We start from the raw sequence: 23,535 nt of genomic DNA on the forward strand, positions 1-23,535 counted from the left end.
GGTGGTCGGGGTCAGCACCTCACACTGAAAAAGGAGATAGGTTATGGTGGTGTGGGGAGACACAAGTTTGGTGAGGTGTAGCTAAGATTCCCTGTTGCTATATTTGTCGTCACTAAGAGAGCAGAATTAGATTAATGATCAAGGGAGTAGGTGGCATACACGCGGCAGGACAAGCAAAGATCAGTCTGCCAATTAGACCCCAGGGGCACAGGGATTTTGAACAGTTTTCAGTCAAAGCATTTAGCCAAAGACTCAGGATTTATGGCTACCTAAATCCTGATGTATGCATGCACATATGCAGTTTTTACGACTGATGTATGCATGCACAGTTCAACAGCATTTTTATTTTATTTTATCTCTTTCTTTACTTGTTGAGCAAAGCTAAGTTAAAACAGATGGCAGTGAAAAGGAGGTGGGTACAATGTTTGATCACAGCTCATATATATATATCAAATGATATCCTAAAATGCTTGCGTCCCATTAAGACCGTACTATGAATGCACAGGTAGTAAGCCAATGGTTTATTTCTACACAGTTACTGTAGAATGGCACACTTTTAAGAACCCTTGATCAGCCCAGACACACCCACCTCAAGGGCTTCCGGCAAATAGGAAGGGCTTCCCTGTAGATCCTAGCTTGGATCGGTCACAGGTTAGCACCCCCTGACCAAGTGGAATTGTGTGGAGTGAGAGAGACCCCCCCCCACCCCCAAGGCCCTAACCTCATAGCTGCCTGTAGGGGATGCTGCTTTTTAAAGAGGGGGGCTGTGGACACGGGGACTCCGGGACTGCGATATCTAAGGTGCTCAACACCCCCCTGCCTAGCTGACGATCCCTGCACACAGTCACGCTGGAGCATGCTTCGAGCGAAGGGCTCTGGTTTTATTTTTGGAGTGGCATGGAGACTGTCCCTTCCATTTGTAGTTAGGGTGTAGTTCAGCACAAGATGAGACTCCCCTTCTGACACTCCAGGCTGGGACTTGCAGGCAGCAGCCAGTGCCCCCCCAAACCAGCACTCACGCAGGTAAACACAACAAAATTCACTTTTTGTGCTTTGGCTTGCATACAAGTTATGCGTTGACTATTGTGACGTGGCTCCACGCTCATACAGATCTGTCTCTGAATCCGGCTTCAGCTCGACTGTTTCAAAATGTTCTTTTCAGAGTGAATTATTTCACTGCAGCATCAAACTTTCATTTAAAAAATAATAAAAAAGCAAAATATGCTTTTGAGAATTTCCTTTTTAATATTTATTATGTGAACGTTGAATGATGTTTATAGGATTGCATTACAATGAGAATGCTTCAGGTTTCTATAACTGAACAAAACTATCATACATAATGATCTTCCTAGTTTATCAATATTTTAACATTATTAAGTCACTTTTATTAGCAGAATCCCATGTTTGCATATTAAGGTTGAAATTAACTTGCATATTAAGGTTTTCTCCTCTTGTTTGGACTTATGTATGGATTTACATTTGGACTTATGTTTTTTCTTTCATTTGAAGGGTATTCAGTCCAAAGTGAGTTTGTCATCTGTGATCACTACTTCCTGGTAAGTTACTCTATGCCAGTTTGTTTTTCAGCTGTGATAAGTGTGTGTTCACTAACTGCCTGCGTCCGCATTCAGGATTTGAATAATTTTCAGGAAAAGGTGGCCGCTCAGAGGCCATTGTGCAGGGGGACAGTTTCATTGCAAAGCTATAATTACCCTTTCCTCTTTTGAACTTGTAGCTTGGAGGTGTCCCAAATATCTGCCCTACCAGGGCCTTAAAAGGATGACCTCTTCTCATATACCAGCTGTTGGTTTCAATGTTTATTGCTGTGGGAGCCCAGCTCCTTTAAAACATTCTTAAAAACGGGCCTGTATTTGAAAAATAAATAGAAAGGGGCAATTACTAGGAGATAACGTTGCGTGATTGCAGGGAAATTCTTGGATGCTTTTCAAAAAGTAGTCATTTGACACAGGTTTAATTTTGACCGTAACTGATCCTTTTCATTCAGGATTACTTGGAGGTAGGGTGGGTGGGGTAAGTGAAATCACAGATGTTGGAATCATTAACCTTTCTCATCTCTCTCTATATGCCTCTATATGTCTGCTCTCACTAGCATACTTTAACATACAATCTGGTGTCAAAGTCTGACAATTGCACCTGCAACCTGTCAAGGATCCAATTGCTCAAGTACTGCTCTAGTGTCTAAGTGTTATGGGAAGGCTTTGTCCCATTTTTATGCTATTATTAAAGAAGCACCATTATTTACAACAGAAAAGACTCAGGCCTGTTGAGTGTTGACTTTAGAGGCCCTGAAAACAAATGCTATGCAGACAGTGTTCATCAGCAAGCCCATCAAATGCAGGATGTTTCAATGAGGATTGCGAATAGTGTATTTATGTGATGTTCATAACTGACAGGCCACACCTATATTATGGCACTCGAGAAGTTTGGCAGACATACTGGCATACTGTTCTCTGTACAACAAGGGAAGACATTAATTCTAAAAACTGACATATGCAGCCAGTCTACCATTCTATTAATATTTGCGTGACACCTTTTATTAACAAATAAATATGGAAAGCAAAGTCAAAACAGCTAACGGTTATTATATCATGGATCTAATAATGATTGCTCCTTACCCAAGTAAATCCAAAAATCCAATTGTAAGTCCATTTCAAATTATCATGGATTGCTTATACAAAGAGAACATTTTGCCCCTAAATTTCACATGTTAAACCTGGGTGGAGTCTTGTTTCTGTGGGTGAAATTTACTCCATTGGCTACGTAGGCCAGTCTGCTACAGGCCTAGCTGAAGGCATTAATTTACAGAGGAGTGAAAGTGATGCACCTTGTAAAGGACAGCACCCTGAGGCTGCGAGCAGGTGACTGTGGTCACTCGATAGCTCGCCCCCTCCTAAAATTAGGCCGAGAAACTTTCCAGCATCCATGTTCCTTTCAGAAAGGAGCGTTAAACCTGATCAGCCAGCTCATTTTCCAAACCTGGGGAGCAGAAAGCCTTTCTATCTGCATGGAATCGATCTGCTATCACAAACTGCGGCTGCGCGTTGCACAATTCACAAGTGTAGCTAAGTCAAAAATGGATTCTTTAAAATTATAGATATACAATTGAGAAAAAATGCTCATAATCTTATCAGTGGAAATATTTATTACTTATCCATTGAAATTCTAAATAGAAAATTAAAAAGAAGAAGAGTCTCTAAACTGTATGCTTTTTTGATGGGTCATAATGCAGCTACAACACAAATGTAATTCAGTCCAAAGTACCATAATCCCACATTTCCATAATTGGACATTTTTCTGTGAATATTTTTAAAATTCTGATTAAAAAGGGGCTATATACAAGCTTTAAATGTAAATCCAAACATTTAATTGCAGCAACATTTATTCAAATAATTGAGGGAAAAAGAACATGCACAGGATTCAAATATAGACAGATTTCTAGGACTATCCAGTTTTAACCAAATATATAATTTCAAATAATATTAAGACGAAAACTCAATAAAGAAATAAAAAATGGGTAGAAGTAAAATTTAAAGCTTTACACATTTCTGTAAAATTCATGACAGTGATGAACAAAGACTGTAATGTGGTGGCAAATCAAACAATTTCTGGTAAACGGCACCAAAGATATGCATTATCCAGATATGCCACAGTAAATGATTACCAGAGGCCTGGAGTGCACGAGAGCAGCATCCAGCATCTCTGACCCATACAATGAGCATCGATAAGACCAACCATTTAAAAAAGAAAAAGCCTGGTTTATTTGTGGCTGTTCATCCCTCAGAGCTCTTCAAGGCTCAGTCCTGCTGAAACACAAAGAAAAAAGAACAAATGTCAGTTACTCGGCTAACAATAAAAAGGCCTATGAATGGAGCTATTTAAAATGCTAATGTATAGCAAGAAACAAAATGTCTTTATGTATGTTTATATGCAGTATAAACACAAAGGCCTCATTTACAAGCTTTTACACAGCCTTGAAATAAACACCAAACTAATAGTAATAATAATCAACATAAAATAATCAAACAGGATCTGAGGCTATGGTTTGCTCAACATTTGTTGATAGAATGTGTTATTTCTTTCCTTCAGCAATTGTCACAGCTTTGTACTGAAAGAAAAACACTTGCAGTTATTTACAAGTTATGGCCAAATGTCAAGTACGGTTGCAGTTTGAGGAATGTCTGTTGCTAATCATAGAGAGCTATTCTCAGTGTTTCTTTCAGAGCTACAGAGACCTGCACAAATGACATGAACATAGCAATAGGACTCCTAACTGTCTACGTGTCTCCTAACCGTTTTATTAATACCTTCATATTTATCATACAAGCATATTTTTGATTGTTTACTCTAGCACAGGGTAATACTTAATGTATGTCTCTTTACTGGTTTCAGGGGGTTGACATGCTGATGGCTGTTAGTTACAGCACTGCCTCCCAGCCAGGCCTGCTGTCCCAGCAGTACCCCCCGCCCTTGCTGCCGAAGCCCAGCAAAGACAATGCCCGGCTCCAGAAGCTGCTCAAGAAGGCCGCCAAGAAAAAAGCTGCCGCGCAGTCTGCGCAGACGCCCGTGCCCTTCCGCTCCAGCCTCTCCCCTGTGAGCGAAGCCAGCCCCGACCTCGAGCACAGCGACCACTCGACTCCGCCCAAGACACCGGAGACGCCCGTCCACGGCGGCACTCTGTATCCCAGGGTCAACGTCAGATCGGTATACCAGCACATGCCGTCTCCTTACCCATATCAGAGGAGCAAAACCTACAGCACAGTAGGAAGGCTTTCCCCACAGTCCTACTCCCCCCAAGTCCTCACCTTTCGCCAGGTGAGCCCACACTTCACATATGCACCACCCTCGCCCTCCCCTACAGCTCCACCGCAGGCTCAACTTCCTGTTCCCACTTCAGCTGAAGCTCCAGTTCCAGCTCCCACCCCATCATCAATATCAATATCAACTGCCACAACTCTGTCGCCTCATGCAATTATTCCTCCTGGTCCAGTTTCAGTACCAGTTCCAGCACCTTCCCCAACACCAGCCTCAGCTCCACAAGCAAAGCATCCTGGGTATACCTATGATGTAGAACCAAGAAGTCCCGATGCTATAACTTCAAAAGTAACAATGGCAAAAGATGTGACGGCCTCTGGATCTGGGGGGTTATCAGGAGGGATTTTCACGGCTGCCAAAACTATCTATCCACAATTGGCCATCTTTGAACTCACAAAGCCCAAAAAACCTATCTTTGAGGTTCCTCAAATCAGGATATACACATCTAAGGAGGTCTCGGTTATTGAGACATCTAAGTCGCCTGTGTATTATAGAATGCCATCTCCTACAATATTCAGGAGTAAAACACCAACATTTGAAATAAAACGAGTGAAAACACCAACTTATGAAATGAGGAGAGGAACAACCCCAACATCTGAAATAAAAAGGGTAGCAACTCCAACATATGAAGTGAAACGAATAGCAACTCCATCATTTGACGTGAAAAGAGGTACAACCCCAACATCGGAAATCAAAATTGATACAACTCCACCATCTGAAGTCAAAAGAGGTGAAACTCCTACATCTGATGTTAAAAGAGGTGCAACTCCTACATCTGAAGTTAAAAGAGCTACAACTCCAATATCTGAAGTCAAAAGAGCTACAACTCCAACATCTGAAGTCAAAAGAGGTACAACACCTACTCATGAGGTTTCCTTGGCACTAACACCTTCAGGCCGACCAAGGACGCCATCGTACTTAACTTCCCGAGCAAAAACACCTGTTTTTGAAATATCGAAACCTAACCCTCTGTTATTTGCTGCCTATTCTCCTGTAACCTCAACCCAGGATGCGCAGGCTACTACAGACAAAGAGAGAAGCAAAACACCCACATCCATTGCTGTTGCTGCTGAAACACCTTTGGCTGATGCTGTAAGCCTGAAACCCTCTGAGTCTGAAGTCACTACTTCAAACAATCAGCTGAAGGTTCCAGAATCTGATGATATAAGTCATACAATTCCAAATGGTCTGCCTCCACTGAATACAACTTCACTGGAAGATTCTATGCATATCACTCTAACACCCAAGAGTGCTTCCAGTGAAGCAACTACACCAACAACCCTGCCTAGCTACCAAAGATCCAAGACTCCAACATATGAAGGACGCCAATCTGTGTCTCCCTCATTTGGATATCAAAGGTCAAGAACACCAACATATGAAGCATATAAACCGAAACCTAAATCAAAGTATTATGGATTGACTCCTGCTGAGTATGCTGCGTATGGGGGAATCCGGACTATTTCACCCACTTTTGGAACGTCTAGGCCTAAGACACCTACTAATGGGGTGTCCGAAGTGTCTCGTCCTTGGAATGACATCTCTGTGCCCGAATCATCCTCTAAAGAACCGGAGAGGCCCAAAACACCTACCAGGGAAACCACAGTTACAGCTCTCACAAATGAGGGTTCAGTACCTCAGATCTCGGTATCCGAAATTACTCCTACAGTCTTAACACCAAAGATGCCAGCTGATGAGGTGAGGCCAGCAGAGATGGCAGAAGTACCAAAAACATCAGTACCTGAAACAGAGGAAGCACACAAAACCCAGACTTATGGAATGCAGAGTGCAACGCCGCCGCCTCCAGAGCTACCAAAAGCTAAAACACCTACTTTGGAGGTGCAAAGACCCAAGACCCCAACCACTCCAGTTACAAAGACCACACCTGAAGCACAAACTGTTGAAATAGCAGCTTTGGATGTGCATGTCACGCCTGCCTCACTATCATCTGAAGGAGAGGTTTCTGGAGCTGAGACGGATGGGGCAAACAAGTTAGCGTCCCCATTTTCCAGGACAAAAACCCCAACTCAGGATGCAAATGCTGCTAAAATGACGACAAGCAACGAACTGCTAAGCGATGCGCAGAAAGACGAGGACAAAGCTTTGACTGTAGAAGCAGCGCATTCGAAAGAGGAAGTCCCTCCAGAGAAAGTCCCTACTAAGGAAGAGACAGCAGCTGTACCATTGACAGCAGAGAAGGAGGCTCGGGAAGATGACTCATCCACCAAAGAACAACTTTTGGGGAAAGTGGTGAAGAAATCACTGGGCATGAAATCCAAGCTCAGCGGCTGGTCACGCCTCAAGAAGCACATGGTTGTGGAAATGGAGGAGCCCAAGTTTCCAGACCCTGAGGCCATTACACAAGTCCCCGATGACAGTCAAGAGCAGAAGCTAGAGGATACACCCTCGGAGGCCAGCGTACAGTCGGACAAGGGAAAAGCCACCCCGAGGGCCACAAAGATGTGGGACGCTGTCCTGTTCCAAATGTTCTCCACCGAGGAGAACATCATTCAGCAGATCAACAATAACCAGCAGGAGGCAGAGAAACCGGAAGTGGTGAAGGAAAAGCCAAAGGACGTCCCAGCGTTTGTCCATCGGCTTCCTCTCCTCCTGTACAGCCCCAGGTTCGATGCCAGGAAGCTTAGGGAAGCTGCCGCTAGGCCCCTCAAGAAAACTTCAACTGTGTTTGAAATGGGGCTGCTGAACCGCAAACACCAGGATGAAGAGCCGAAAGACTTTAACAGAGTTGCAAAAGGGTTTTCTGTCTCAAAAACGACAGATGAATAATTTAGACTATTGAGTTATTCAAATGGGGGTAAACGTTTTGTAATTAAACATAGTGTTTGTCCAACAAATGCACCTGTCCAAATGTGATAGTTATAATGTTACGATTGTATATCCGATCAGACCATAATATTTCAGAATTGAATAGCTCTTGTTAAATACACAACTAGCCAAATCTGTCCAATTGGCAGCTTAGATGGTGTGCCATAGATATCAAGGTACAGTATGACACAAGTGCTTTCAAAATTGCATTGTATCTTACTGTGTTAGCTAAGTGTATTCTGTTTACAGTGGTGAATTGGCCAGTAGTAGAAAACAAGTACTTCAACAGTTTTTACCCAATCTGCCTGTAATGGCATGAAGTTGGGGGTTGTCTGGAGCCCTCAGTTTGAAATGTTAATATTTTAGCATTTATGCTTTAAAAGATATCATGTTTTCTGACATAACTGTGGGACAATTAGATTGAAGATTATAAAGGAGACTTTTTTGGCTGGCAAATTTACACAAATTATTGATAAATTCAAAGGTCCCCCTAAAATAAATGTGAATGTGAAATCACTTCATTTATTTTACCAAACATGAAGAACTTCAATTCTCAGTTTTATCCAAGAAGAAACTAACTGGGGGTTCACTGACACGTGTCCTGATGTGTGTCACAGAATCACATTTTTGGAAATATTTCAAGGGCTATAAGGTTTTACAGAACAGTGGGAACTGTTCCAAATTGAATTTACAATGATCCATCAATGGAGATATATAATGTATGTTCATTGTTAATAAATAAAATGTATAACCCTGAAATTATTTTGGTTAGTTTGGTATTGGCCATTATCATGTTACATTTTTGGAAATTGCTTTTAAAATATTAAAATAACAGTAGTATTTAATGCAAATCTGACAATAGCTTTCATATATAAATTCCAAACTTTTCTTTTTCATTTTTTGCTATTTGTATTCATATTTTTAGATATGTTTTTTATTCTCTTTACAAAATCGACAATATGGTGCTTATTTCTTACCAAACTAAGAATCCAAGACACACTGAATGCCAGGTTTTTACCTGCTATTGCTACTTTTGTAAGTGGTGATATACTTTGTGAGGATGAATCCATCTTTGGCTTAGTTTAGTTCCATTCTCTCTGTGCTTTTAAAAGGTGAATAATGAATATGTAGAGGCTTCACTGTTGGTTCTCCAGATGCATTATGGGTAGGGTAGATACAAAGTATGCACACATGCATGGATTTGCACAAATTCATCCATGCGTGTGTATCTGAACAATGAGGCACACACACAGGCTGCCCCAGATGTCTCACAAGACAGTACGCTTTATGCTTCCTTGGGAGGAAAAAGTGGGTGTGACAGTGGGAGTGAGAGGCGTGGCTAAGATTGTTTTAGGCATGGCAGGAGGTTGGCTGTCTGTGCCAGGTTGGCAGTAGGCCTGAAACACAGAGCTGCTGAGCAGAAAGTCCTTGGAGCAGGCCAGCAAACGGGACTTCTCCTCACACAGACCAGCCGAGGCCCTTTGGGGTGACATTAATGGGATGGATGGCACAGCATGCTGACAGGGCATTTTGTCTCAGGAATGATGCCCATGGTTTGGGAAAGTTAAGGATGTCTTGGAAAAATATGAGCTTGAACCCCATATTGCTATGGAATGTGGGTGTTTTCTTGAAAAAAATTGTTGGTTGTTGGCTGTTGGAAATGCTGGCTTGAAACGTTTCCCAGTGTTACTGCAGACTCTTAAAGTGGGCTTGTGTCAGGTTGAACAGAAATGGAAAATAATGGCAAATAATTTCCAGATATGGGATGGGGAGTGAGTAATGGGAAGGAGTATAGAACGAAAACAGGTTCTTCTGAAGTCAATCCTGATGAGGATAAGACATGAGGATTGCTTTGTCTGATAATATGGAGGGGGGTTTTACTGCTTAAATCATAGAACTGAGCACAATAGTACCTAGCCGATGACAAATATTTTATGTTAAGAGTATCTGCTAAGATATGTGGTTTCACCATAACTGTCTTGATTGCCTACAATTTTGTTTTACTCTGAAAGGAACACTAAAGTTTACAGTTTACAATACCTTCCTCAGTAAAAATATTTCCCACCATCGAAAAAGGAAACAAGAACTGTTTTCACTCGGCATTCAGCCCCAGACAGGAAATACATTTATAGCAGTGGTTGAGAATTTCATTCGCTACCTGTATATAAGATTGTATAGAAATGTTAATTGAGTTTTTGTTAACTGATGTCTGACTGTCTGTAATCCGCATACATTTCTGTAAGTAAATTTCAAACAAAAATTAATCTACTTTGTTCTTTTTCAACACATTTCCTAACACTGCACATGATGAGGTGCTTTGGTCAGTTGTTTTCCTCAAAGGAATGGGTCTCTGTCTGGGGTTTTTTTCTTCAATTTCAAACTTCCAGGCTTACTGCATTACATTACATGTAGACTTCTATTTAATTTAGGCAGCCATGATAAATGTTCAGCATTTATCAGTCCAGCATTAAGCAAGCCTAGATGCAATTTAAACAGCTGTATTTTCATTTATATGTGGATTATCCTTAGTTATAAATAATTATCATCTCTTGTATTCCCAAATTATGTGTTTTCGGAAGGCTTCCTAATCCTGTTTATAAACGAATGCATGTCCCTGCTTGATGAGCTATCAGCATCTTAAGCTTAACTTAAGTTCTATCCACTTAAGTTATTCAGGGATTAGTAAATTCTACTGGAACACAACCCATCAACATGCATCAGCACCCCCCATACTGGAGGAATGTATATGCCGCTCTTTGCACATCAAACACAGACAGATACAAAACTGGCAAACAAATACACATAAATATGTACTGCAAGTAACCCCCACAACACACACACACACACACACACACATACAGATTCAGTGTCAAGCGCATCCACACAGATAGAGATACTGCATCCCAAACATACATAAAAATAATGCAGGCAAAAAATACTGTACACACAGACATTATATGGCACACACATCAACACACAGATATTGCATGTCGCACACACAAATAGATACTCTGCCACACACACATAACACACATGCACGTGCACACACAGAAGTGACACGCACACACTCACACAGACACACACATGCACAAATACACAGACATACACATGCACAAATGCTGTCTGTCACAAAATAAATAATTATGGGTGAGTTGACACTGAATTAGGAAGGTGATAAAAAAGAAAGACAGTTGTAAGTCTCTTACTGGATGTTGCACTCAGTTACTCATGACCACTGCTATTGACTGGCATCTTCTCATATTTCCCATGACCTGTCACAACAAATGTGTATCTTTTACCACAAAGGGAGCCCTAAGAAAAAAGAAAAGGAATGTGAAACATTCAACATTTACATGGCACAACCTGAACTGATATTGTAATTATGATTTGTTTTATCTAGTAATTCATTTGGCTATGTTTGCAGCTAAACTTGTAACTTGAAGCTAACCATGCAATGCAAAATTCATATATAATTATCTATACCTATCAAGTTCTGAATACTGTCCTCAATTTACTGATTTCTTTATAATCCATATGTAGACATTCAATGCAATGATGAGATAGGAAGGTGTTGTGATGATACTGAAATACTGAAAAATTGTTAATAATGTAATGCTAATGCTAATTTCATTTATATACTGCATTATACACTGCATTATGTAAAGTTATGATAGTTTAAGTTTGGGTTGTATATGCAACCTGTGAAAAACTCTGTAAAAAGCACCACACGCTATCACCACTTTCTGCCCATGGTACTACAGACATACAGATTAGGCTGAATGAAAAATGTTGCAATATTAAAGGCACAATTGCAATATTAAATGCATCAATACATGTTGCACACATGGTTACTGGCTAGGATTTCCTCCTCTGTCTCTCCCTTCACATTTGCTGTTGTAGTACAATAGATGGTGCTATTTGCCTCCTAATTTTAGTGAATGATCATAATGTATTTGTTTCATGTTACAGTGAATTAATTCAATATATGTGTACATTTTTAATTGATTTATTAGTTTTTTTGGTTGCAAACGTGGATTATGTCAAACATAACCTGCCTGGAGCATAGATGAGTGAATCTGAGCTTTGCTAATCAACCTTTGAAACCTTAACTACTGAATTTGGCACCTTACACTAGCTTTGGTATGTATATCATATGCTGTTACACTGGCATTGGCATTGCTTCCTCCACTATTCTGGAAGGCTGTACGGGAATGTGTTCACCAGTACTGTCCATCATCCAGGGACCTGTGCATGCTGCATTCATTAAAGTGATGGAAGGTGGTGATTGTTCTGGCAGAACTAATTATGGGACAGAATGTGACTCAGCCATTTGCAGCTTCAGCTGATCATTATCACCACCCACCCACCCACCCATCCAAACATCCCTAGCACCACTTAGCATTATTATTGCCTTTCCTGAACACCAAACCCTATATACCCCCCCTCCCCCCACACGCACAAGAATGCACATGACTCACCTTCTCTGCTGACCCCCCCGAGGAGGAGGCTCTTACAGACTCCCACAGGTTCTTTTTGTTCAGCACATCACCAGCTCGGACACTCTTTTCAGAGAAGACAACATGGAAAGAAAGGAAATACATCTACAACATTTTTAGGAGCAAGTATTGCTTGTGTTGCAATGCTTCATTTTCATCACAAGGGGATAACCTTTGCTGGACACTGTGGCATTGTGTCCAGTCTGACCAGGTCTGGCAAATGTCTTTGAAATCCAAACAAACCACCCACTCACTGGTTTTACTGAGTTCACCAAAATATTTACAAGAATAATGTAACAGTCTAAACATCTCTCTAAAAGTTCAGGAAAACCTGCCTGCAGTATGTAGGGTAATAAAAGCAGAGACAATTATTTAAATTATTTTAAAAAAGGTTACCTTGGAGAGGGAGAGACAGCAGAGAAGAAGAAGGATGAAGGAAGGAAACTGAGGAAGGACCAAAAGGGAAGTATACAGAGGATCATGTGACCTGCACTTTCTGTCAGCAAAGGTAAAGCTACATGAGTCTGCACACCAATTCTCTTTGGTCATGGGCTGTGTAAAGGTGTTTCAGAATGTTTAGCAGATATTTGCAGTTTCTCCCATACAGTAGTCACACTTGGACAGGCTTTAAACAAACCCACTGAAGCAGTTCAGGTAAATGGAAAATTAAGTCTGTATTCCTGGTGGTCACATAAACTCACAGATGGTTTTGAGAGGAACTTTCTGCTGCAGCTCTCAGGATTCTCCTTCACCCAGTGAGAGACCATACCTGCCATGCCCACTTTAAGACCATCTGCATCCTGGAAGACAAATACCATGAGACAACTACTAGGAGTCAGGAAGTAGGTTACACTTGTACTGAAAAATAGACAATGAGAGAGTATCATTTACAGTATAAACACCAAGGTTTGAAAATCTAACTCACTCACTTCTTCCCTCCACCCCTCACTTGCACACTCTCCTTTCACCTTCTCCCTCAATAACTATGTAACCAAGTGGTCCATTCACTTCTTCATTGCCCTGGTCACTCTTTTGCTCCCTACAGAGGGGTCTGTTGTGCACTCTTGCCTTGTGCTGTTGGTTCTTGGTGGTGCCCTGGCTCCAGGCATCCCCAGCCTCAAACAGGCTCTTCTTTGAGGCCACAGGTTCCGGGGAGCGGGGCAGGTCAGTCAGAGTGTGCCGGCCCTCTCTGGATGACGTCTGTAAGCACAGAGCACAGGCCACATGAGCCACACAGGTTCTACAAACAGAGAATCGGTCACCCAAGCTCTGCTCATCATGTGAGTAATATTGCACTGATCAGGCCTTTCTGGCAGATTCACGTCTCCAGGAAGAGCCCTGTATCTGGGTTCGGCTCCTCACCCACTGGTGGTGTGATGTGGTAAATTTGATGTGGGAAATCTGCTGACTTATGGAGTGGGAGACCAAGGTTTTGAGCAAGAAAGTTCTTCACCTCCTCAAAAATGCTGTCAATGTCATAATTTTTATTTCCTCTTTCTAGTGCAAAAAATGAGATAAATGAGAAAGTCAAGGGATGGTCACCTCAAGGGCGTGAGTGTACTGCTTCAGTCTGTCATCGATCGTGGAGACATGGAACGTGGGCAGCGTCTTCACACTGTTACCAAGGAAACAACACTGCAGCATCAGCATCGAGTCTTAACCTGGCCATGGTCCAATGAAAGAATTGTATCTCCTCTTTAAAAAGACCATTCCCATATTGTAAAGATGAAGAGTTCTGACATAATGCTTAATAAATGAAAGACCGGAACAGTTAGCATTCAGACATTACACTGTGGCTCATGTTTCAGCCTATGCCAGAATCACTGTGTCAGCTACATTACCATCTGTTAATGTTGTCTTTCAGCATCTCAGTGACTCTGGCACAAAGCCACTCATAGCATTAATCATGAATTCAGATGGATTTACAGCCTAATAGCACAGTGCACCATTCAAATCATACTGCAGGAGACAATGATCTCAACAAACAGTAAAGAAAAAAGTATCCATGCACAAAAAAATAGAAGCAGGGTTTTTTCTGAATCTAAAAGCAGCAAAGAAAGATGACAAACGAAGATGTTTTATCAGTACCTGTGACAATATATCATCACAGATGGGTATTACAGCCACGCCTCAGCAGTGATAAGTCTCATAATGTTAAACCGTTCAATATCTTAGTAAAAGCCCTATTGTTTCAGTTACATGACTGTGGTCAACATATCTGTATTTGAAGTCATTCCTTAAGGATGATGGACAAATGACTGCAGAGGCAGAATGTATTTGGACTGGGTTAGCAGGATGACATCATTCAGACTCCAACACACATGAAGAGTGACTGGAGGAAGAGGGGGTGTCCTTCATCATTTTTAATCATTTAAGTCCTTATCTAATGCTTCCCTCCCCACTCTCCTTTTTGCATAGAACAGACAGAGAGATTCTCATGTCTCTCCTAATGGAGACATCCCAGGACGTTTCCTCTGTCACCTTAAAATTTTCCAGAGATGACAAACTTAAGACAGGAAAATGCAGGAAAACTTTATCACTCACCCACATACAATTTGAAATTATTTGAATGATTGTTGTTTTTAGCCGTTGATGGCTCTTACATCACATACATTTTGTTGTGTTGGTCTAATGCAATTTTCAGACTGCTGGGAGTTGGCTATAACTGATAATCCAGTACAGCAGACTGGGTGGTGCCGTGCAGCCAAGCATTCAACTTCCCTAAAGACATGAAACTCACTTTTTCTTCAGGGACCGGTTCAAGGATTCTGTCCTTTCAATAATCTATGAAAGAGCACAGTTAAAATGTACAGACACACATAGTTGGGGTCAGCTGCAATACATCTTTAGTACGTCATTTTCAATCAAACAACATCCATACCAGTACACAGAAATATTATGTGTTAAATCAACTCCCTTCTTGGATCCTAAAATAAATTTGGGAAACTCCTCTGCAAAAGGCATGCCCTCTCTCCAGAATGCTATCCTGGCCAGGGAACATAGCTGAGAAAGGGCCCTTTGCTGACAACATATTGCATTCTATTCCATTTCCATTAGGGAAGATTAAGTGATGGATAGGTTTAAGTCAGTCATCTTTTTTGCTTCATACTGTGGACCCGAAAGCTATGTGTTTGCACATGGGAAGCTATGAGGGAGGTGGAATCTAGGTTCAGAAAGTAAAAGTCCTCCCCAGAATTTTGTTCCAATCACCTGGATTTACTAATTGGCACAGTTCCTCAGCCAGGAGGTAGAACTAATTTGTGAAATCAGTTGGCTGAGTTCCGGGGTGGAAGAAACACATGGCAGGACTTTAACTTTCTGACCCCAGGACTTTCCACCTTTGAGAGGAAACCACTCCATGAGTTTCACGTTTCACTCACACACAAACTGTCCCTGGTGGTGCAAGTAGGAACTTCACCTGAGAAACAGCACGAGCCTTTCTGACCCTGACTCACCGAGCTTGTGTTTTCTGCAGTCACCCTCTCCTCTGTCTCATTCTGTAAACACACAGACAGTGTGAATGACAGAAACAGAAAAACCCACAGACTAGACAGGCATTAGACACCAAATTTATATGGTCAAACCTCAAAGTCCCTTTTGTGCTTTAAAATAGCTAGAAGAAAAAGACTTTGTAATTCTACAGGAAATGGAATAAATCATTGTTTTCACACAGGAATTGCCTTCATAATCCTTCATAAGCATGTTTTTATTGAGCTTTTGATTGAGCAATATCAACTGTCTGTAGTTTTTCAGCACAAATCAAAGGATAGTACTAAAGTCATTCCCTTTTAGTATGGCGGCATATTCCTGACTTACAGTAGCATTTACACAATGAAACTCAGTAAAAACAAACATTGAAATACAACATGTAACTGATGCTTTGAAGGAAAATAAGTTTTAAAAAAGAACCGTGTGTAGTGCATAGAAACCCATTAGCTCTCAAAGGGCACTTAAAGTTGTTCTTTCAAACCCAGTTTAAGCAGTGGTTTTGATGAGCCAAAATCAGTCTATTGAGCTAAACAAACCCCATTGTCTGCATTGTAATGACTGTCTACTTAGTGTGTACTGTAGTTGCTATTTCTGCAACAAAATTGGCTGTTTTCATATTTTACTCATCATCCCAACATTTTCATTGTTCTTAATTTTCGTTGTTGCTGTTTCTGGAGGACAACCTTTGGTGCCTTAAAAGAATCACATGCAACACACAGTGCAGTCCATTTTCCACCAAAGACATCACACATACTGCAGCACAAGGAAGGTGGGGGTGATGCCTTTGAAAGAAAAATGAAGAAATGAAGGATAGTTCACACTACAGAATGAGAGAGAAAAGGTGGCATAACCAGTACTAACCCACATGCCTTTCCCACACATCTGAACACTGTGTACTCATGATTGAGTACACAGTGTGCAGGAGAGAAGGCATCCTTAGTAAGAACAACACCATTACCCCACATCACAAAACACAACGTCACACTTACAATAAATTATTCTTTCTAATGGTTCAACTTACAGGGTAAAACTGTATGAGCAGTTTCTGTTGAAATAATACAGAACACTTTAACACTCTTGACAGCTGATAAATGATGACATAATGTCATGACCATACACAAAATAGTGAAAGTGAAAAACAGGAATTTGGTGGGAAAACAAAAATCAGCTTATGGGGAAAAAAGAAGAAAATGATCTCATTGGCACTCCGAGCCAATAATATTGAAGCAGGGATAAGCTGTAAATATGACCAGACCACCTTTCAAAATAATTCATTTCCTGCTATGTGAGATGTGATTGGTGGTTTTGGGTAAAGTGGGTGTGGAAATGTACCTTGAAGGTGGGGCTCTTGGGGATGACTGGGCTGAAAGGCTCCTCCCCCTCATTGATGCTGAGGTTCTTCATCCTCTCTGCCGCTTCCATCCGCCTCCTCTCTATCTCAGCCTTCATTTGCCTCCTGTTCTCCTGTAAGAATCCCAAACCAATCATATCAACTATTACTCACATTAGCCAATATGAGCTACCATTCCACAATTCTTGTTCACTTAAAGCTTCTACATATAATTGTATAATGCCTTATGTGAGTGCATGTAAGCATGTGTGCATGTGTGTGTTGTGTCTACATTCACCTCCTCCTGTATCAGCTGTTGGCGCTTTTCTTCCTCTCTCCTCCGCTCGTCTTCCTCACGGGCCCTTTGTCGCTCCTCTCTCCTCTTCCTCAGCTCCTCCAGCTGCGCCTCAGCCTCCAGCTGCCTCCTCCAGAGCTGTTCCTCCTGCTCTCATCTCCCCTTCCCCCTCTGGCTGCTCCACATCATCTCCCTCTTCACCTCCACCTTGTTTGTATCATTCTCTACCTCCTCCAGCACACTGCGGCTCCTACCCCCCAAACAGGAGGGAGAGAGGGAGAAATGCGATTGGTCTATAGTCCCACTTCCCTCACTGAACAGGCTGGGGATCATGCCTCTGTGGTGCTGCATCTGAAGTTGTTATAATGATGACATTATTATATAAAGATAAAATTCACATTAAATAACCTCAGTGGCACCTGATTTGATGCCAGATGATGATGTTAGAAGCCCTCCAAAGCTAAGACAGAAACCCTCCCATGTCTGTGTCAGTTTCATGCAATGCTGCAAAGTAAATCACAATAGGAGTCAATAAAAATTTACGCTGCCCTACTTTGGTTTTACAAGGTTCAATAAAAGAACATGCAATAACCTGGTGCTGCTACTTTTTGCAATGCAATTTAATTGAGCAGACATGATTTAGATTTTGAATGCACCATTAGCATTCACCTGTGGAGAGAAGCATCATTCTTATTCATGTATATGCACGCTACCTTTGTGTCCTTTTAGTCGTAACTGTGCATGATGTCATTTCCTCTCCTGCTGCATCTCCATTGGAGATTATGCGTCTCTTTTCCTGGTGCAGAAAGATGCTGGACACATATGTTACCTTTGTCTGTTTGTCCTCACCCTGGAAATGCAGAGTTCAGTAAGCATCCTTCCAATCCTCTCACAAAAAGTCCCCAGTAGTCAGCTCTGTGATATGGCACATCCCAACAGTCTCAATCATCTTGTTCTTATGCCTTTGTTTTACATACTGAGAATATGCTGATCCTACAACATCAAATATAGCTGTACAGAGGATCTATTCATGTCATGGTTTAAATGGTAGAAAACAATATTCTCTAGTGAAAAGCACCTTTTCCTCTGTTTTTTGTGTGTCCAGCTCTGCCTTCTTTGAATCTGTCCGTTCCTCCTCCTCGACTTCTTCCCTCTCCCCCTGGTCCTGCTCCCCACTCCTCTCTCTCTCCTTCATCGCATACTCATCCCTGTTCTCCTCCTCTTCTTCTTGCGGTTTAGAAGTCAGGTGTGCTGGGAAGAGGAGGCTCCCATCAGCACTGGGGGCTCCTTCAGGGCTCCGTTGCCCTGGGTGATGCTGATGGCTTCCCCCCGGTTTCAGGGTCCGGTTGCTGAAGCCCTCGTCCTCCTCCAGAGTTGCCTGGCAGCCGGGCTTTAAACCAGCGTCCAGTCTGGAAACAGAGCAGCACAGAGCATCAGCACTAAGAGTCTTTCACTCTTTCCCATTCATTAAAAACCTTGTGAGGAAAGTTTGTTCTTTCTGCTCAGGAATTTCCCAGACAGAATGTCCCCCACATCCCAAGCATGACAGTTTTTCTATGATAGAGCAACAGTGTGCACACAAGCTGGGACTCTCAGATTAAGTACAACAATATTTTCTCAGTATAACCCTTTTGAGAGATAATCCACTGGCATTGTAACATGCTTTAAGCATAGACTCATTCAACATTAAACTTTGATTTACAAATACACCCAAGTGAAATTTATTTTCTGCCTAACAGTTTTCCAAATTAATTTAGCTTATTACTGAAGTTGCTAAACTGCGGTGAATTCATTTAGGTTATTTCTGAATTTACTAAATTGTGCTTGTGAATTAAAAAAACAACAACAATTTACTTGTGAGAAAAAGTGCAAGACAAACATTGGTTGTGTCAAGGTCGTAGTTTTAAACCAAATGTAAAGGCATCGTCTGCTCACCAGCGTCTCAGCCAGTAAAGGTGTCGACTGGAAAACGGTGTGAAGGCATCGAGTGGAACAGATGGAGAAACAAACTCCATCCTGTGGGACAAATATCTGCACACTAGCACATTCTCCCTTCCGTCGGCACAAGTCCTCATTCTCCCCAGATAACTGCGAAGACCTGCCCTGAGCATTTCTACCACAACCACGTCACACGCACACACGCTGACGACAGCGCAGCGATTGCGGCATTGCAGAATCGCAGTCAGCATCCCGGCGCTGTTGATTCCACCTTCCTTAGCATTTCAAGCCCTGCGCTAATGAAGCCAACGGAGACGTGGAACTGCTGAACATGCTAATCTTCTGCATTCACCAGGAACACAACACGAAAACAACCCCCACCCCACCCGCTGTGGCCTCCCACAGAGACAGTTTCACAAAGAGACAATTGGGACGCTCTGGATGATATCAGGTTCAAACTGCCTATTGTCTCCTTGTAATTAACAGAAGCCGTGAGGCCCAGTTGGTCAACGAGTGTTGTTGTGACTTACGCTCTCTCTTTGTTTGCGGGTGCTCGGTCCTCAGATTGGGGCACGCTGTCTTTGAATCGGGGTTCACTGTTCTCAGAATGGGGCACAGATTGGGGCGTACTGCTCTCGGGTTGAGGCACACTGTCCTGCAGGGCCCCCCCACAGTCTGTTCCCCCACCACGGGCGCGTGCCGCCTCCCTCGCCCTCCTGCGGCGCTCTCGCTCGCTCTCCTCTGCATCATCTATGCTGCGTTGCGCCGTCAGTCTGTCAGAGAGGGATCACAAAGCAGCTGGTCAGGAACTTTCCCATTTTAATTTGATCAATCCTCTCAGTTCACTAGCCAAACAACTTGCTATACAGTATAGATTGTAACCTCAGATACACTAATCATTTGGGAATCGGGGGTTTTCGGAACTCTGAAACGTCTGTAAATGTTTGAAAATGAAGACTTAAGTACACCAACTTTAATTTGATTTTTTTATTTGAATGAATACTTGTCTTCCATTAGTCTTATTTTTTAAAGGCTCTCATTTGTAGCTAAACATAATAAAAATCTTGCATTCTCAAAAACATTTCAGACAATTCATTTCATACAGAATGTAGCCAATAATTATTGTTATTATTGTACATCAGAAGACATCATTGTTTTTTTTGCATTGTGTTGGGCCTTTCAGAAACATGCATCCAACATGTTCATTTTAGATGGGCCCAACATGGGGTTTATAGCAGGAGAGGTGCGTTTTATTCTCAGAATCCCAAGCTAACATGACATCACCTGTTTTTCAAATGAGTATCAGTGCCTCTAATACCTTTACAAAGCACACTGTGATGTTCACATTGTGGTCATTAGTGTATCACTGGCCAAGAGTCAAGGTTAATTTACTGTTTGGGCAGAGACACAGCTTTCCAGTGGCTGTGTCAACAGAAAGGACATTGGACACGATGACATCCAGTGGTTTTCTCCTTGTTTTTGCGGACTTCATTTCCTGGATCGCAATCCAAGCCCTGGATTCATTTCCTTGTTTGTTTGCAGATAATAAGTAGGAATATTCCACGTGTGGTGAGTGAGAATTTTCTTCTCAAAACAGATTTCTTGTCTGCAATACTTCTATGAAGCCAAATTCCTAAACTTTTAAAGATTTTTTCATTGCTGGCAGCAAAATTATCTGTGATTCCAAGTACTGGTTTCTTGCATTTTCTTTAAAGAATTTATTTCTCAGATTCATTCTCAGTCCCATCAGACACTTAAAGTAAATGCATGCACTCTTTGGTGATTAAAAGTTGAAGTAATATATAACTGTCTGTTCTGAGATTTGCGACTGAAAGGGTTGTTTGGCAGGGGGGGATGAGGTCATCGCTGTGAAGCGAGTTTCAGTGCAAATAGAAACCACAGAACAAGGCCAAATGTTGGTTTGATGATGCTGTGAAAACACACTCCAAGGACTTTAAACTCAGTCATTGGAATTTTCTGAAACAGGAGCTTTGGCAATAGTACAAAAAAAACTAGATTTTAGGTTCTAGACCATGTCAGGATTGTACGTACATTTACATTTAGACGTTTAGCAGACTCTCTTATCCAGAGTCACTTACATAAGTGGATACATACAGGTTTAACCCTCCTGTTCTGTTCATTTTTTAGGTACAGCAAAAATGTTCCCGGGTGATATAAGCATACAGGGGGGGTTTGCAAATACATGAAATGAACCATTTTCATTTAGAATGTTGATTACACTAATTAAGGCCAGTAGAAGAAGTTTCATACTGAAAAAATAATTTTAAGTATTTTTCCTAGATTTTCAAACTTTAAAAAGGGTCAATTTGACCCGCAACATAACAGGAGGGTTAAGAAATGAACAGTCCTGATTTTGTCATCAGGCTCAAACAAAGAAATCCCCCCAAGATTCCAATGCCTTTCATAACAGCTTATCATGAACAGCAAGGACCTGCATTTTGTTTTGAATTATTTCAGCTTTTTCCACTCCAAAAATTGGTGGGGATTTTTGAAACCACCCAAATTGAGGGGAGCTCCAGGGAGTAAACCCCAGAAATTTCATCCCTGTTTGCTGTCCTGGATCCTGGGGACAATGACCGCTGGAGCAGACGATGGAGGGCTGGATGAGAATTTACTGGCCCACTCACTCAAACAGGGGAATCCCCCCCCCCCCCCACATTCCAGGGCCTCTCATCACACCTTATCAAAGATTGCCACCCCCCCCCCCCCCCCCCACGACCCCTCCCTCCTGCCCCCCGAAACACACCAGCCACACATGTACCCTGCCTGTCTTCTCTAAGAACACACTGCATATATATCTTCCTGTTTTGTGAGTGACAGCATTCTGTATGGTTAGTACTCTGTTTCAGTGCCTCGATCTCTTTACAGAGCGAGGTCTGCAGTGACACCCACACATTAACACCCACTTGCAGCAGGTCATACTGAACAGCAGCCACACTTGTATATGAGGTGCAGGGTCAGTGTGCATGCTTTTTAACCCACCCCCTCCCTGAACAAATGGAGGCAGGAGTGTGAGGTCAGCTTAATGACACTGTAGGCGGAGGGGAGGAAGTGTCACCCCTAATAACATCCATTAGCAGGCTTATTCCCAGGGCCCCAATGATGGGTCCCACCCCACCACACCCCACCACACCATCCTCCAGCAATCAGCATCACAGTGAGACATAATAAACAGCAGACAGAGAGCAGTGCCTGCAGAATCACTTTCTATTCTTTGTTTTTGTGGGAAACGCTATTATTTACTTATTCACTTCTGCGGTTCTGCATCAAACCAAATTTCTTCAAAAGGATTCATAAACAGCATTGGTGGAACAGTTAAAAAAACACACAAACATTGAAAAAATAGTCATGCATTTCAAACAGTTTTTAATATGTCAAAAATTCCCTTGATGCATTTTAGGGATACATCATTTAAACATAAATACGCAGCTAACTTGCACAAGATCAATTGCACTAACATGACTTACTTCATACGTAGTGTATGTGTTGTATGCTTAGCTGTGATACCTCTCACTTATGAGATTTACCTGAATGGCATGCAAACGGCTTATGTCATAACACACGTGTAGCCCTGATGACTGCCGGAGAGCCTCTTCCTATGGGTCTGCTCAGAGCGAAGGGCTCTGACAGAGCTTTGTCTCATCCTATGATCTACTCTACTCCAAACACACTTCTCCAAAAACCAGGGCGGATTTCTAGTGAAGTGCCAGCAGACGCTGGCTGCCGTGTGCCACACTCACCTCAGGAGGTTGTGCAGTCCCTGCTTGCTGGTGTTTCTTCTGATGACACTGCCTGACATGTCTGTTTTCCCTCTGGGCTCTGAGCTTCTGTAAAATCAGCTCTGTCTCTGAACGGAGTTCTACTGAACCTAGCTTCAGTTTGATCACCACACCTGGCTTCAGTCAGGTCCTCACTGTGCAATCCCAAAAGGGTGTGTGATCCCCGGGAGTGACGTGAGCTCTCTCTCTCTCTCTCTCTCTCTCTCTCTCTCTGCTCTTGCAGCTCTCAGATAGGACAGTCCACTGCATGTGAATCTAATTGAGAACTTTAACCCCCCTGGCCCTGTTTCCCTCCCTGCACCCATTCTGCACAGTATGGCTCAATCATGAACCATGTGATTCTCCCCGCAGGGATAGTAACCTGATCCCCCACAACCAATCCACCTGCATCCACAAACAAACAAACACACACACACACACACACACACACACACACACACACACACACACACACATAACAGCAGTAGCAGCAGCAACTTTCCTTTTCAGAACAATTCAATAAGAACAATATGATTAGTCTATAAGGCAATA

General features: G+C 42.2%; 3 protein-coding genes across 6 annotated transcripts; 1 reads left to right on the forward strand and 2 right to left on the reverse strand.

Moving 5' to 3' along the window:
* Positions 1 to 765: 765 nt before the first annotated feature.
* On the forward strand, positions 766 to 9,916 carry LOC135255631 (mucin-2-like). The gene is made up of 3 exons (XM_064337069.1): positions 766 to 1,023; positions 1,510 to 1,556; positions 4,411 to 9,916. Exon 3 carries the CDS (start codon positions 4,420 to 4,422, stop codon positions 7,615 to 7,617), a length of 3,198 nt encoding a protein of 1,065 aa, XP_064193139.1. The 5' UTR covers positions 766 to 1,023; positions 1,510 to 1,556; positions 4,411 to 4,419; the 3' UTR covers positions 7,618 to 9,916.
* Positions 3,144 to 17,401, reverse strand: LOC135255633 (lymphocyte-specific protein 1-like). 2 transcript variants are annotated; one of them, XM_064337073.1, is made up of 10 exons: positions 17,270 to 17,401; positions 16,974 to 17,105; positions 15,608 to 15,649; positions 14,893 to 14,936; positions 13,695 to 13,767; positions 13,221 to 13,352; positions 12,854 to 12,952; positions 12,135 to 12,218; positions 10,863 to 10,968; positions 3,144 to 3,821 (listed from the first exon to the last, which is right to left on the reverse strand). In XM_064337073.1, the coding sequence occupies exons 2-9, from the start codon at positions 17,088 to 17,090 to the stop codon at positions 10,879 to 10,881; spliced, it is 681 nt and encodes a 226-aa protein (XP_064193143.1). In that variant the 5' UTR covers positions 17,091 to 17,105; positions 17,270 to 17,401; the 3' UTR covers positions 3,144 to 3,821; positions 10,863 to 10,878. The 2 variants fall into 2 exon arrangements, with proteins under 2 accessions (XP_064193143.1, XP_064193142.1); XM_064337072.1 differs by having other exon boundaries at positions 3,144 to 3,824.
* LOC135255632 (cilia- and flagella-associated protein 251-like) lies at positions 17,382 to 23,227 on the reverse strand. Of its 3 annotated transcripts, none has more exons than XR_010330226.1 (6): positions 22,966 to 23,227; positions 19,735 to 19,977; positions 18,345 to 18,675; positions 17,980 to 18,116; positions 17,686 to 17,770; positions 17,423 to 17,516 (listed from the first exon to the last, which is right to left on the reverse strand). XR_010330226.1 is itself a non-coding variant. In XM_064337071.1 (5 exons), the coding sequence occupies exons 1-5, from the start codon at positions 23,022 to 23,024 to the stop codon at positions 17,420 to 17,422; spliced, it is 867 nt and encodes a 288-aa protein (XP_064193141.1). In that variant the 5' UTR covers positions 23,025 to 23,223; the 3' UTR covers positions 17,382 to 17,419. The 3 variants fall into 3 exon arrangements, 1 of the variants encoding a protein (XP_064193141.1); XR_010330225.1 differs by having other exon boundaries at positions 17,436 to 17,516; positions 17,675 to 17,770; XM_064337071.1 differs by lacking the exon at positions 17,686 to 17,770 and having other exon boundaries at positions 17,382 to 17,516; positions 22,966 to 23,223.
* Positions 23,228 to 23,535: the final 308 nt, after the last annotated feature.

The sequence above is a fragment of the Anguilla rostrata genome, chromosome 5 (assembly GCF_018555375.3).
Source record: "Anguilla rostrata isolate EN2019 chromosome 5, ASM1855537v3, whole genome shotgun sequence".
NCBI classification, from domain to species: domain Eukaryota; kingdom Metazoa; phylum Chordata; class Actinopteri; order Anguilliformes; family Anguillidae; genus Anguilla; species Anguilla rostrata.

What these genes read in the sequence shown, in the direction of transcription:
- LOC135255632 (XM_064337071.1), bottom strand. Translation starts at nt 23,024, where the DNA reads ATGTCAGGCAGTGTCATCAGAAGAAACACCAGCAAGCAGGGACTGCAC. An exon ending in GGACTGCACAACCTCCTGAG is followed by an intron (nt 19,978 to 22,965) that starts GTGAGTGTGGCA and finishes CCTCTCTGACAG; the next exon opens with ACTGACGGCGCAACGCAGCA. An exon ending in CCCGCAAACAAAGAGAGAGC is followed by an intron (nt 18,676 to 19,734) that starts GTAAGTCACAAC and finishes CTCTGTTTCCAG; the next exon opens with ACTGGACGCTGGTTTAAAGC.
- LOC135255633 (XM_064337073.1), bottom strand. Translation starts at nt 17,090, where the DNA reads ATGAAGGCTGAGATAGAGAGGAGGCGGATGGAAGCGGCAGAGAGGATG. An exon ending in AGTACACTCACGCCCTTGAG is followed by an intron (nt 13,353 to 13,694) that starts GTGACCATCCCT and finishes CTGTGCTTACAG; the next exon opens with ACGTCATCCAGAGAGGGCCG. An exon ending in CGGGGGGGTCAGCAGAGAAG is followed by an intron (nt 10,969 to 12,134) that starts GTGAGTCATGTG and finishes CTTTTTTCTTAG; the next exon opens with GGCTCCCTTTGTGGTAAAAG.
- LOC135255631 (XM_064337069.1), top strand. Translation starts at nt 4,420, where the DNA reads ATGCTGATGGCTGTTAGTTACAGCACTGCCTCCCAGCCAGGCCTGCTG.